This window comes from Thamnophis elegans, chromosome 1, assembly GCF_009769535.1.
Source record: "Thamnophis elegans isolate rThaEle1 chromosome 1, rThaEle1.pri, whole genome shotgun sequence".
NCBI lineage: Eukaryota > Metazoa > Chordata > Lepidosauria > Squamata > Colubridae > Thamnophis > Thamnophis elegans.
This window is the reverse complement of record NC_045541.1, coordinates 148,187,859-148,200,991: the sequence shown is the minus strand read 5'-3', so window position 1 is coordinate 148,200,991 and position 13,133 is coordinate 148,187,859. Positions and strand designations below refer to the sequence as shown.

Sequence of the window (13,133 nt, the reverse complement as noted above, 5' to 3'; positions counted from 1 at the left end):
ACACATACGTGTTCTCTTATGTACATTTTTATTTTCCCTAGTGATTGTTCGAGCTGCTGATTGCAAGAAGGTGTACCAGATAGAGCTGGTTCCCAAAGAGAAAATAATTATTCTCATTTGTGGCCGGAATCATCATGTTCACTTGTATCCTTGGTCTTCCTGGATGGATCAGAAAGCAGCTTTGATGTCAAGCTTCCTGAAACGAAAGGCTGCCAGTTCATTACAACTGGAGTGCTGAAGAAGAGCTCCTTACCGAGTTTGTTTGTGGCCGTTAAGCGACAGATTCTCTGCTATGAAATTTGCAGAACTAAACCTTTCCATAAAAAGTTTAATGAAATCCAAGCTCCTGGCTATGTACAATGGATGGCGGTATTCAAGACAGACTTTGTGTGGCTACCCATCCGGTTTCTCTTTATTGAACATCCAAGGAGATGGACAGTCAATAAGCCTGATAAATCCCACTGATTCTTCACTTGCATTCCTCTCACAACAGTCTTTTGATACCCTTTGTGCTGTGGAGCTCAGCAACGAGGAATACCTACTTTGCTTCAGCCTGTTGGGAGTATACGTTGATGCACAAGGTCGAAGGTCACGCATGCAGGAACTAATGTGGCCCGCCACTCCCGTTGCGTGTAGTATGTATATGTTTTTCTGTTTCTGTATCTTTGATTGCTTCACTTCAATTGGTGAACAGCTGATAGACCCAATCGCCGATTTGACTCAGCATGGTGCCCAATTTACATGCTATCTAAGCTTGCTTCCAGATTTTGCAGAAGAAAGTAACAATTATGGAAATAGTGTGCTGGATTTGATTCAACCATTTTTCTTGTTGCCTCCCAGTAGTATAAGCTCTATCACTCGATGGTCTATGTATTGCTTAGTGTGGTATATGAGCCTAGTCTTAGTGTGAAATCAGCCACTTCAAAGTCCTAACAAAAGTCGGGTTCCTCTTACAACTTTGCTTTTAGTAATATAGACAGAAAGTTACTCACTGTACTGTATGAATTTGTGACCCTGGTGTGGTTGGTGTTCTTCCCTAACCCACTTTTTTCGTGTAGTGGGGGAAGCTGTTGCTGATGTTAAATGCTACTCTGTGGTTCTTCTTACTTTCATCTGGGGTTGCTTTTAACTCTTGCTATTTGGCTTTGCCCTCCATCAAAATTGGAGATAATATTAATCATGCCTGCAAATACTTGAATACTCAAATTAAAATCTTCATCTCAGCCAGAATATATGAATAATTGCAAGAGATTTCCTTAAAGATATGTATGAAATCTACTGTTGCGAAATAAAGAAAAGGTGATTTGGTATGATGTTCAAAAGGAAATGCCATCCTTTTATTAAACTGCAAGGCTTTTGCTGGTAAACTGAAATCCAACCACTGAATGGGAAATGCTTCATTTAATGTGCTGTCAAAAATTCTATCTATGGGAGGTTCTGTGTTTAGAGCAAGTTTCCTCTTGAGTATCAAAGAGAAATATGAGATAATTGTATGGCCAGGGGAGTTGCTTTTTTAATGAGCATAACTAGCTGCCCACAGTGATTGAATATCAGGCAGAAGTTTATTAGGTAAAAACCTTTTGAAAACATAGTAAGTAAACACCATTATTCATTAGACCAATTTGTTCCCCCTGTTATATATTCAAAATGAATGTTTGAATATGTATGTTTGAGTATTTGATCAAACACAAAGGTAGGGTACAAATTAAATTATTATATAAATAAATGTAATATTTATTTTATATAAAATGCTAGCTATTGGGGCCAGAATTTTGACTTTATCTGTTTGTTTCAAAATTCAAGTGCCCACCTGGAGTCAAAAGTGGAATAGCTCCAGCAAGGATTTTCGGTGCTCATGAAAATTTTGCATAAGATACCATTCTCCAGTATTAATCAGCTTGAGAAACAACAGCGGTAAACACTGAGGCACTCAGTTTTATCTCAAATATATGGAGCCATAAGAGATTTTGTTTTTTTCTCTCCAGGTTGCAATCCATCCTATTTAACCGTGTACAGTGAATATGGGGTTGATGTTTTTGATGTTAACACTATGGAATGGGTCCAAACTATCGGTTTAAGAAAGGTTAGTATCTTGAGTGTAGAGTAAAATATGCTTTATAATTTTCTGAAAACTTCATTGCATTGTATTGAAGGCCTATTCTAAAAAGCTTCTCTTACTTTGCCTTTATAACAGATCCGACCTCTAAATGTTAATGGCACATTGAATCTCCTTAGCTGTGAACCTCCTCGGTTAATTTATTTCAAGAACAAATTTTCAGGTTGGTAGACGGGTAGAAAGGGGCTTACTCGAGTTGAATTTTGGGGAGTCTTAATTTTAATTTAGTATATTATACCTATGTATATTTTAGTTTTTATAAAACTAAATTTTATAAATTTATTTAGTTTTGTTTAGTTTTGAACAGAGCACGACAAGGAAAAGACTTAAAGTGGCTTTATTTCAATAAAAAAAATAGATCATAGAATTTACTCTTTTTTTAGAACTTCACTAAAAATAATAGGCATCTATTAAAGTTTTGTAATACACTATTTTATTTTAATTGTATTGTACAATTTATATTATTGTATATAATTGTATTGACTTAATTAGCTAAAAGGAGATGGTTGTAAATAAGACTATGGGTCAATTATGCTAGTATTGTCATTACTAGTGGCATATGATGGAGACACTTCCCAGCCCTTACCTGAACGTATCCAAAACCAAGGAGTAGAAACCTTTCTGTGAAATGACTGAATTAAGTCTTATTTGCACAGCCCTTTATGGAAAACATTCATAAAATTAAAGTATGCATATCTTGCAGTCAAATAATAATTCTAGAAAGCAATATGTGATTTATGTGTAATGCAACTTTGGAGATTGAGAGATCTCCACAATGTAACAGATAAAAATCTGGAGAACAACCTGTAGGCTTTGTAATTGCATTATATATATTTTACAGGAGGAACTACTCTTAGTGTGCCAGAAACATCTGACACCAGCAAAAAGCAAATGCTCCGTACTAGAAGCAAAAGACGGTTCGTCTTTAAAGTTCCTGAGGAAGAAAGATTACAACAAAGACGGTAAGGCTTGGCTAGTTTTGTCACAACCTGGGTGGAAAGGGAATCTTTTCCATGTTGAAAAATCATTATATGATACCCTTTGTTGATTCAGAGAGATGCTCCGAGATCCCGAGCTCAGATCCAGAATGATTTCCAACCCCACCAATTTCAACCATGTGGCTCATATGGGACCAGGAGATGGAATGCAAGTGCTCATGGATCTGCCATTGGTAAAACAACTCCCCAAAAAATGTTCACAGAGAAAGCCTTCACTCGGCCAGAGGACACGTTGGCTAGGAGTTTTTGCAGTCCAAAAGGGGATACTGTTTGTTTTCTGAGGGGTAATTGAAATCATTAAGCAGGCTTAAGATGGTTCCTATAAAGAATTAGAGGTTGCTGTAATTCAGTCTCTTACACTTGGTTGTTTATCAGCTGCTTGTGTTTTAATTTTTTTTTAATTTTTGTTACTTTTCATTTAACTCTTTTAATTTAATTTATAAATACTCCTTTCACAATGTCTATATAGATTTTCAGTCATCCGTCATGGTTGTCCCAAAGATGCTTTTTTTTTCAAGAGGCAACTGGACTTTCTGGTTTTTCTTTGATGACCAGAAAGCTTCTTCAACTCTGACTGGATGGTGGGGAATGGGAGGATATATACTCCTTACAGACAGCTGGTCATTTGTATTCTTTTAGCAAGTCCTTGAGGCCACCTGGAGGTTTATCTGTGTCATCAGGGTCTCCTGAGTGGTGCAAATGGGTGTGGAGCCTTTTTGGAATTGTTGAAAGGACTGTGTGGTAGTTTGGAGACGGATGATGTAATATCCCCCTTCTCAGGTGACCCTGATGGCACAGATAAACCTCCAAATAGCCTCAAGGACTTGCTAAAAGAATGCAAATGACCAGCTGTCTGCAAAGAGTATAAATCCTTCCAGTCCCCACCATCCTGTCAGACCTAAAGAAGCTTCTTGGGTAGGAAGTGAAACGTCTTCAAAGAAAAACCAGAAAGTCCAGTTAAGCAATTTTGGGATGTCCTTTCACAATTATTTGTTAGCTATTTCAATCCAAAATCTCTTCTACTATTGACATCTTTTCCAACACTCCTATGGACACAGGCGAGACACTAATCAGAAAAATACAAAGGATCCCATTAGTTAATAGCCCTGACTGAAGGCAGAGGAAAGGGGAAGGGAGAATGCAAACCCAACCTTTGGCCTTCATTTTGACGTGGGCATGTGGGAAATGACGTCTTAACAGCCCATGTAATGCTGTTTTGAGAGCTGTTGCCAGGAGCTCACAAGGACGTGGAAAATGAAGTAAATTGCCAGGCTTCTGAAAGTGTTTCTGAATAACTCTTCTTTCCCTCCTTCCTTTTCTTGTTTCTTTTGTCTAAAATAATAGAATGAATTTCCTTCCCCCTCATCCTCCCGACATTCTGCTCTGATATCATCTCCAACAGGCTTTGAGCACGTCTATCACATGAGCCCTATCTCTGCTGATCTCTTTCTCCAGAGTGACCATTCCTCCTCAATGCTTTCCTCCTCTTCCTGCCCCTCCTCTGCTTCTGTAGCAAGGGTAGGAGCAGCTCTTTAGGAACTGAAGTGGATGATAGTGTGCATTAGACCTCTCAGCTGGCTAACCTCTGTGTGAATAAGCTTGCGCTTTCCTGCCCTGAGTTCTGCAGTTAAAACAGCAGGCTGTCAGAGCAAAATCTAAATCCCGTCTTCTTTAATAGGCTAATAATCTAGGATAAGAGAGTAACCATCCTTCCAGTGGCAGGAGGCAAAGAGAAAGCTTATTGGATAATACTCAATATTTGTTTCATTGCAACCAAACTGCCAGCATTTACTATCATAGCTGCCAAATGCAGCAAAAGTAAAAGGCAAATCATGTCCCCATTTTATAATTTGGAAAGCCTAGAGGCATAATTTGCAATCAAATTCTGTTCCTTATGCTGCATAATATCAGACTGTAATAGCACACTGGCAAAATCAGTAAGATCACACAATTAATAGAATGTCACCACATCCAAAATAAGGCATTAACTTATAACTTTGGCCATTCGTTAGCCTTCAAGAGGGGAATAAAGCTGTAAAGCAAAAGATAATTTGATGTGGCTCATTCAAACAGACTTATTTTTCTAATAACTTTTGTAAAATGTCTCCAGCTACTGGAAAGAACTGAGATTTAAATACTGACCTTTTTACTTGCTTTTTGGGGTGGAATGGCTATATTTATCCCCTCGCTGATTCTTTGAGCAACATGCTTTGCTTTATATGATTCTCAGTAGTCAAGATGAAACCATTTTTTTTTATTAAAAAAAAAGCTTCTTGTACTGATTTCAGGTTTTAAATATTTTAAAAGGCTCTCTGTATTTAAAAAAAGAAACAAGTTGAAAATATCCATCTAATTGAGTTTGGTTACATTTCTGCTACAGACACAAGATGAGAAGGTTTGTCCTTCAACAAGCAACATTTCACGCCAAGCACCTCACAGAAATAAAAGCTACATTTCATGGCCATCTTCAAGTAAGCATCAAAGTAGATCTCTTTCAAAGCCATAAGCTTCCTAAGCTTCTCCTAGGGGAGATTCTCAAACACCTTTGCTTTGCAGGTGGCAGCGACCAGGGAGCAGCCATGCCCTTGCGAAGTATGTCTGATCCAGATCAGGAATTTGACAAAGAGGTGAGATAAATCTCTGTATCCTCACAGATTTTCCAATAGTGAGGTGGATTTAGAAATATGATTGATACACTAGAGGGTACTGACTTCTAATATTTTTTAAAGTATGTTTTTATATCTAGAATTTATGTGTATATAATCTCAATCTATGATATTATATAAAATTATGCTGCAATGAATGAAGACGAATATATGTGTCCCAGAATAATGTTATAGGATCCAATCTGGGTTCGTCACTGGGACCAGAGGTTTAGTCTTCCGGGCTTTCGGATTCATGTAGGAGCCCATCCTCAAGGAACGTCTCTCTAGCCGAGTGTGTGTCCCGGTGACCGACTCATGATGGATCCTGCATCATGCAGCAGTGTTGCTTGTCGGTCTGAAGAGTTTAAGAATCCAATAATGGCATATTTCTAAGTAAACAAGCCTTTTAGTGGAGCCCAGATCTTAATGACTTCATGGACATAGTTAGCAATAGCAATAGCAATAGCAGTTAGACTTATATACCGCTTCATAGGGCTTTCAGCCCTCTCTAAGCGGTTTACAGAGTCAGCATATTGCCCCCAACAGCAATCTGGGTCCTCATTTTACTCACCTCGGAAGGATGGAAGGCTGAGTCAACCCTGAGCCAGTGAGATTTGAACAGCAGAACTGCAGTCAGCTGAAGTAGCCTGCAGTGCTGCATTTAACCACTGCGCCACCTCGGCGTAGTTATGTTCTTCTCTTGGCATCAGTATATGTGGCTTCCATTGTCTTAGAGAACACCCCCCATTTTTTGGGGGGGGGGGGTACTTCCCAATCTAGCCTACAACCTTAGAATTCCTTGGAAGGGTCCCATTAAGTATTCACCCAACCCAAACTTGGTTAGCTTCCAAATCCAGTCAAGAGTTACCAGGTGCTGTCAACTGCTAGGTATATATCAAACATTTTATTGTTCAAGCCATAACCAACATGCCAAATTGCAGAATTTAGTGCTGTCCAAAAATCTTAACTTAGAAGTCTCTGTTCCCGTCGCATTTTCAAACAATCCAATTGAAAGCCTAAATTCTCTGCAAATATGTATTTGGACCACTTTTTGAAATCAATTTTTTCTTAGGGAAAATAAGAATGTTTCATAAGTTTTTAAAGGACAAAGATGGCTTTGATTTTTTTTTAATCTCTGTTAATGAGATTAAACATTAACATTATCCTAGTTAATGTTTTAATGTTGCCATTACCATTAATACCTTCTCTGGATGTTGGAGAAATTCTCAATTACAACAGCTGTAGTTTTAGTTTTAATGAATTTAATCATTAGAAAACTCCTATTGATAAGGGAAATATATGCGGCAAAAGAAAAACTACTGAAGTCCTTCCACATGTTAGAAGCATAAACCATATTTTTTAGTCTGTTGACTACTGGGGACATTAGGAGAACAGATCGAAATCAAAGCAACTTCTTCTTTTTACCTCTCTTTTTTCTCTGCTCTCTCCTCATTGGAAGTTGAAGCAGCTTTTTCGTTCATCCTGCTTTGTGTCATAAGAGAACAGTTGCTTTCCCTCTACCAAGATAATGTTCAGATATACATACTTTTCTTAATGCGGTATATAGCTTCCTCCGCATATATATTTAGCTGTCCTTTTAGATCTTATGCATCTGTCACCAGAAATTCTTAATAGGCTTGGTTTTACTGGTTCATGTATTTTGCTACATATGGACCCAAGTGAATGAATTGAAAGATTCCAATCTGGTTTTCTCAGTTTATTCCCTATACTATTAGGCAGCATTTTAAAAAAATCTAGCTATCTGTTGCTTCAATTAAAAAGACATCTCTAGATGACCTACACATTAGGATTAAAGAGAACAAATAATACCCAAAGATACATTGGGGAAAACCAAAGGGAGTTCATGTGAGATTTTGTATTTGGATCAATGTGGGGGCTTGTATGTATGCTTACATAGAAAGAGCAGTATAAAATTCTGGATTGTACTCTATGGATTGTTGCCTTATCACAGCATTTGTCTGAACAACTGCATTAGATATGGTGTTTACAACCACAGCACAATCTTGACAAGTATATCTTCAAGCATCTGTTGCCTAAATAAATTCTTCTTTTTCCAATTAAACTGACTGACACTATAACACATCTGCTATGAAGCTAAACATTATGAATAATTAACTGCATTCCAAACTATCAGAAAATTGTCCAAGGAAGGACAGTGCTTTGAATGCCTGTGATCAGCAGGATATCTCACAAAAGAGCTATGGATGCAAAGACAGAGCAGTGGATATATTTAACTGCTTCATAAATCTCTAATTCTTTTTTGTACCACTTAATAATAAAAAAGATCATGGGTCAATTTTACCTTTATAGTCTGTTCTTAAGCTAAGTATGGTGGAATTCTGCCCTGAGGAAATTATACAATTACATATTTGGCATAGCTTGGCCATACATTTCCTTGTTCAGCTTTAGGTCAAACCAAATTCAGGATATAATTCCAACAGAATCTTTCTATGCATATTGCCAAAGAACATTAGAAAAGGAATTGATGGAAGAGAAATGAAGACAAAAAGTTTGGATCCATCATATTGTGCAAAAATTGCATCTTGCTAAAAGCAAAATTAAAACTCTCCATGTGATTATGAAACTGATCCCAATGGAGATACGTTTGTGGTTTGTTATCCCATGAAATATTGTGAGCACGTGCAACAAACAAGTTTGGGTGTAGTATAGATGTTACTTATCAGTATGAGGAATGCCCACAGTTTCTTTTAGCGTTTTAGAAGGCTGTATTTATGATTATACTTTCATCTATTGCCCTGGAAATGCCCACTGTATATTGACATAAGTTCCAGCTTACTACTTTCTGTCATTGAAAGGATGTTAGCTAAGAAGGACATCTGCTCATGACTTTAATATATTTAGGATTTTGAAGTTCAGTAGTTTAGTAGTTTTAGTAAAACTACTACTAAAATACATTAATATTGATGTTACCTCATTTGGTAAATGAAACATCAGCAAAAAAGAACCTCACCAAGCTCAAAAAAGCAACAAGGATCCCACAGTTCAAACCTTCAGCTAAAATATTCTCTTTTATCGGTATTAAAATATCTGAAGTTGACTGATGATAAGATCCTGATATGTCAGGATCTTAAGAATTTTGTATTTTTGAATCTCTTATAACTTAAAGTTATTGGAGAATTTTCTGTTATAGAGAAGGCTGTTCGTAAAATAGGTCTGTGAACAAATTCATGGATACCTATAAATGTACAAATGCATTCTCCTCTTAACTTTAAATTGTTTGATTTTGATATTTTTGCTTTTGTGAACTGCAAGTTTCTTTTTAGAACATTTGATTGCTCCTATTGGCTTTTGAGGCCTTCTGGACTCCGTTCTTCTGATTAGTAGTGATTTAAACAGAGCTGTTAATCAGTGTAATCAATGACAGAATATCTTTTATTTAAACAAAAAACAAACAAAAAGAAACATGAGAAGAAAGACAAACAGAGAAATTCTATAAGAATATAGGAATATTGATGTGGGTTTAACATATTTTCTGAGTATAAGGTGCACCAAAGTTTTGAAGAGGCAAATTAAAAAAAAAGTTTTTGCACTCTGCAAACCTCCCAAAAATGGCAAATTTTCGCGAAAGCAGGCCCGTTTTTGTAAAAAAAAAAAAAGGGGGGGGACACATGGATAGCTTTTAGGAGGCTTATAGAGTGCTCCTGGGGGCTGGGGGGGGGGCAAAATTGAGCAAAAAACTGAGTGGTTTTTGCTCATTTCTGCCCTCCCCAGCCCCCAGAAGCTCTCTGAAAACCTCCAAAAAGCTATGCACAGACATTTTGGTGAAGAAGGCGGGATTTTGGGAAGCAAACAATTCTGTATTCATTGTATAAGATGCACTCAGATTTTCAGCCTCTTTTTTTTAAGGGAAAAGTTGTGTCTTATAGTCCAAAAAATACAGTAAGTTAAAGACTTAGGAGAAAGTATGATTTTGAAGAGGAAATTGGAGGAAGAATAAATCTACACTATTTTCACACTTCTGGGAGCACATAATAGGGTGGGAGATGTTAGATGAGGAGGAGGGGCTGGGCATCTCCTTTTGTTAGATTCATCTTTGCAGTTCTTGGTCTAGAAATAGAATGTGACTGGAATACATTGTTTTTCTGTTTCTTTTTAACAGCCTGATTCGGATTCTACCAAACATTCAACTCCTTCCAACAGCTCTAACCCAAGCAGTCCCCCAAGTCCCAATTCTCCCCATAGGAATCAGCTGACACTAGATGGATTAGACCAATCAACCTGTGATGCATAACACTGCAGCTCTTTCCACTGTTCCTCCCATTTGGGATTGTCTGCTACGCCGTGGAGCATCAAAAGCAGGACATCTGTCTCCAACAACAGTGCCAAGACTGATGCTTAATTTTTAGCATTGCACAAAAGTAAATTCCTGTATCTAGATTGTAGATTTGAGGGCATAAAAAGGAGGCAAGAGATCTTTATTGCTATAGTAATTAAATTGTTTTTTTAATGTACACTCTTACACTTAAGGTGGATCCATTTCGGCACAGCTGTGATACTCTCATGACATACAGTAAAGGCTACTGATAAAATCTTCATACTTAAGCTGAAAAAAGAGAGATGCTGATAGTTTTTACTACTATACAGTACCAGGAATATTATTTTTCTATAGGATAATGTAATATCTCATTATCAGCAATCTCTTTTTAGAAAAAAATGCAGACCTTTGGGTATGAAGTAAAAGCAGCGTAGTTACATCCTTGGCTAAATATATTCTAAATATATTGTTTGTTTCTTTTTTCAAAATTTAGAAGGATGATAGGAAGTTGTAGGGCCATTTCCAGCTTCAGTAGAATAAAACAGAAAAGTGAAAACAGAAGTTCTAGATTGTGGCCTTTTAATTTACTTAGCCATTACATACGTTCTCCGCTGTATAAATGTCTTTCTACTGAAATTCTAGTCATGTACATAAAGGACATCAGAAATGTTTTATCCTTACCCTACTTTTTTAATCTGATTAGCTAGGACAGGGCTTTTTTTAAAAAACAACAACATACTGTTGGAAAACAGATTTTACTGTTTTTCTCGCAGTCCATCTTCTCAAATCTTTTTGTAATTTCTCTTGGATTTTTTTTTTCAGAGTAAAAGATAACACTACATTTGAAAAAGTTTTACTAGGCAAGCATTCTCTTGAGATTGCTCCCCGATGGCTGCTTGTATGAGGGGGTTGTGTCGTAATAAACCGCTTCTGATTTTTCTTGGTAACCAAAGTGGAAGCATAGAAGGGTGTGTATATGAGGGTACCTCATCTCCCCCCCCCCACTTCCCTTGATTCATAATATCCTCACCTGCATGATGATCCCAACCCCATGATTGCTCATTAAAAGTACTGAATGTGTAGGGGAGGAAATGCACAGCACATTCCTGTATATTTTGCAGCAGTGACATATTACATGTATATTTAATCTCATGCTTCCATGTATTATACATTTAGTAACACTACCCACCTACCCATCCTAGTGATCATGTTTCATTTAAAAGCGTGTAATTAATTATATGGCTGGCATATTCAGTTTGTCATTGTCACACTAGTGTGCCTTCTGTGCCAATTTGATGACAGTTGGATGTCAATTGTTTTAAAATCTGGTTTCTATGGGCTAATACTATACCAATGGCTAACACTCTTTCCTGAGACACTGTATAGGACATGCACTTATCCCTAGTTTAAACCAAGTGGTTCTAGTCAACATTTAATTCTGTTTCATTAAGTGTTTGACAATATTTGCTCTTTCTCAGATTCTTGATTAATAAAGCTCAGTTTGAGCTGGACACTACTGCTTTGGGGTTTTTTTCTGGTTTTTACTCTTTTTTTAAATGTATGTCTCAAGTCTTTGTAATTATTGAATTGTGAGAACATTTTTGAACAATCTACTTGTCAATAAAGCAGAAGAGGGATGTTTTAAAAAGTTTCTGGTTGTCCTGTCATTAATTAGATAAATGTGCATAGTTCTTTGGAAAGCACTGTGGCGTGATTCTAATCTCTACAAAAATAGGGAAAAGAAATATCCTGCAGTTGGGGAGAGAGAGAAGAAACTCCTACATAATCAGGTTTGTTGGTGCAAGAGCTTTTATCAACTTTTCTTCTTCAATGAGGAAAAAAACCTCAGCTACAGAAGCATCTGAAATGGGAAGAATGCTGTGTTCCCTTTACCGTTTGTCACAAAGGCAAACTTTGTTAATCTTTTTTTCCTTTCTTCTTCTGGCATCTGTTCTAGTCTATGCTGAATTACCAACTTAATAAGATATATATGAATTTATTAGGAATAGCAGATGTTGGATGGGTTAATGTAACTGACCAGCTTAAAGATTGCCTGCTTTGACAAGTTTTTGCTTTGTTTTTCTCAGGGCAGATGGAAACTGTTTACTCATTTGAGAAAATTACCAGTCATTATAATATTGGCACAAGTTCTTTGCTTTACAAAAAATATCTTTGTAATGTACTGGATTTGTTATCTATTTTAATGGACTGCTTACTGTTTTTTCACTGATTTAACAGACTATACGTTAGCTGTATATTTTAAAAATGTACTAGGAGTAGAAGAAGAATTACTAGTAGAATTAAATTTAGATGTTAATTATTTTACATCTTGTGAAGAGGATTTCAGTCGATCCCAGCTTATTTTAATAATAAATCCATTTGTTTTAGTGTGTTACAAGGTATTTTGTTAAATGTGTTGTAAACATTCTAATGGCTTTTCTGGATTTTTGACAGTATGAATCACATAATTTAATTATACATAACTTGTTTCAGGTAAAACAGAAGTCATAGAATATTCCGCATAATTAAATAACTAGAATGAAATTGGGATGAAAGTGAGAATATGTGACACTTGAATTAGCCAGTCTTGTTTTATCTGAGGATGCTGCTTAGCTGAGAAATGTCAATTTTCTGTACCATTTGGGAGCATAGAATAGCTGGAGGATGGATTGGAGCCAATAGTTGGTAACATTATCTCTTAAAAACAATTATCACTGAAATGGGATATTCCAGCAAACTGATAATATATTTTCACCCAAAAACAACCAAATCAAGACATTTAAAAAAACCAAAGAAATGTTTACCTCTAATATAGAAATTCAACTCAAATATGTTCCTACAACATATTTGAGTTGAATTTACCAACCTTTAAAAAAATCCTGAGCAACAATGAGAATAATCAAATAAAGCCAGATTTTTTTAAAAAAAATCAATATAAAATTTTTAACTCATATAAACTACAACACTGTGCATATTTTCTTGCCCACACTGGAAATGTCTTTTGCATAAGCAATGCCTTGATTCAGTGGTTCCCAAACTTGGCAACTTTAAGACTTGTGGACTTCAACTCCCAGAAT

The 13,133-nt window shown here is 36.5% G+C and overlaps 1 protein-coding gene across 1 annotated transcript in view; it reads left to right on the top strand.

Annotated features, from left to right (window-relative positions):
• CDC42BPB (CDC42 binding protein kinase beta) overlaps positions 1-11,707 on the top strand; it is a 107,662-nt gene extending 95,955 nt beyond the window's left edge. Inside the window, 10 exon segments of the mRNA XM_032234742.1 lie at positions 42-155; positions 158-378; positions 380-635; positions 1,986-2,083; positions 2,195-2,279; positions 2,958-3,078; positions 3,170-3,287; positions 5,495-5,585; positions 5,671-5,741; positions 9,901-11,707. Coding sequence (XP_032090633.1) covers positions 42-155; positions 158-378; positions 380-635; positions 1,986-2,083; positions 2,195-2,279; positions 2,958-3,078; positions 3,170-3,287; positions 5,495-5,585; positions 5,671-5,741; positions 9,901-10,032 — 1,307 coding nt within the window. The 3' untranslated portion in view covers positions 10,033-11,707.
• The last annotated feature ends 1,426 nt before the right edge of the window (positions 11,708-13,133 follow it).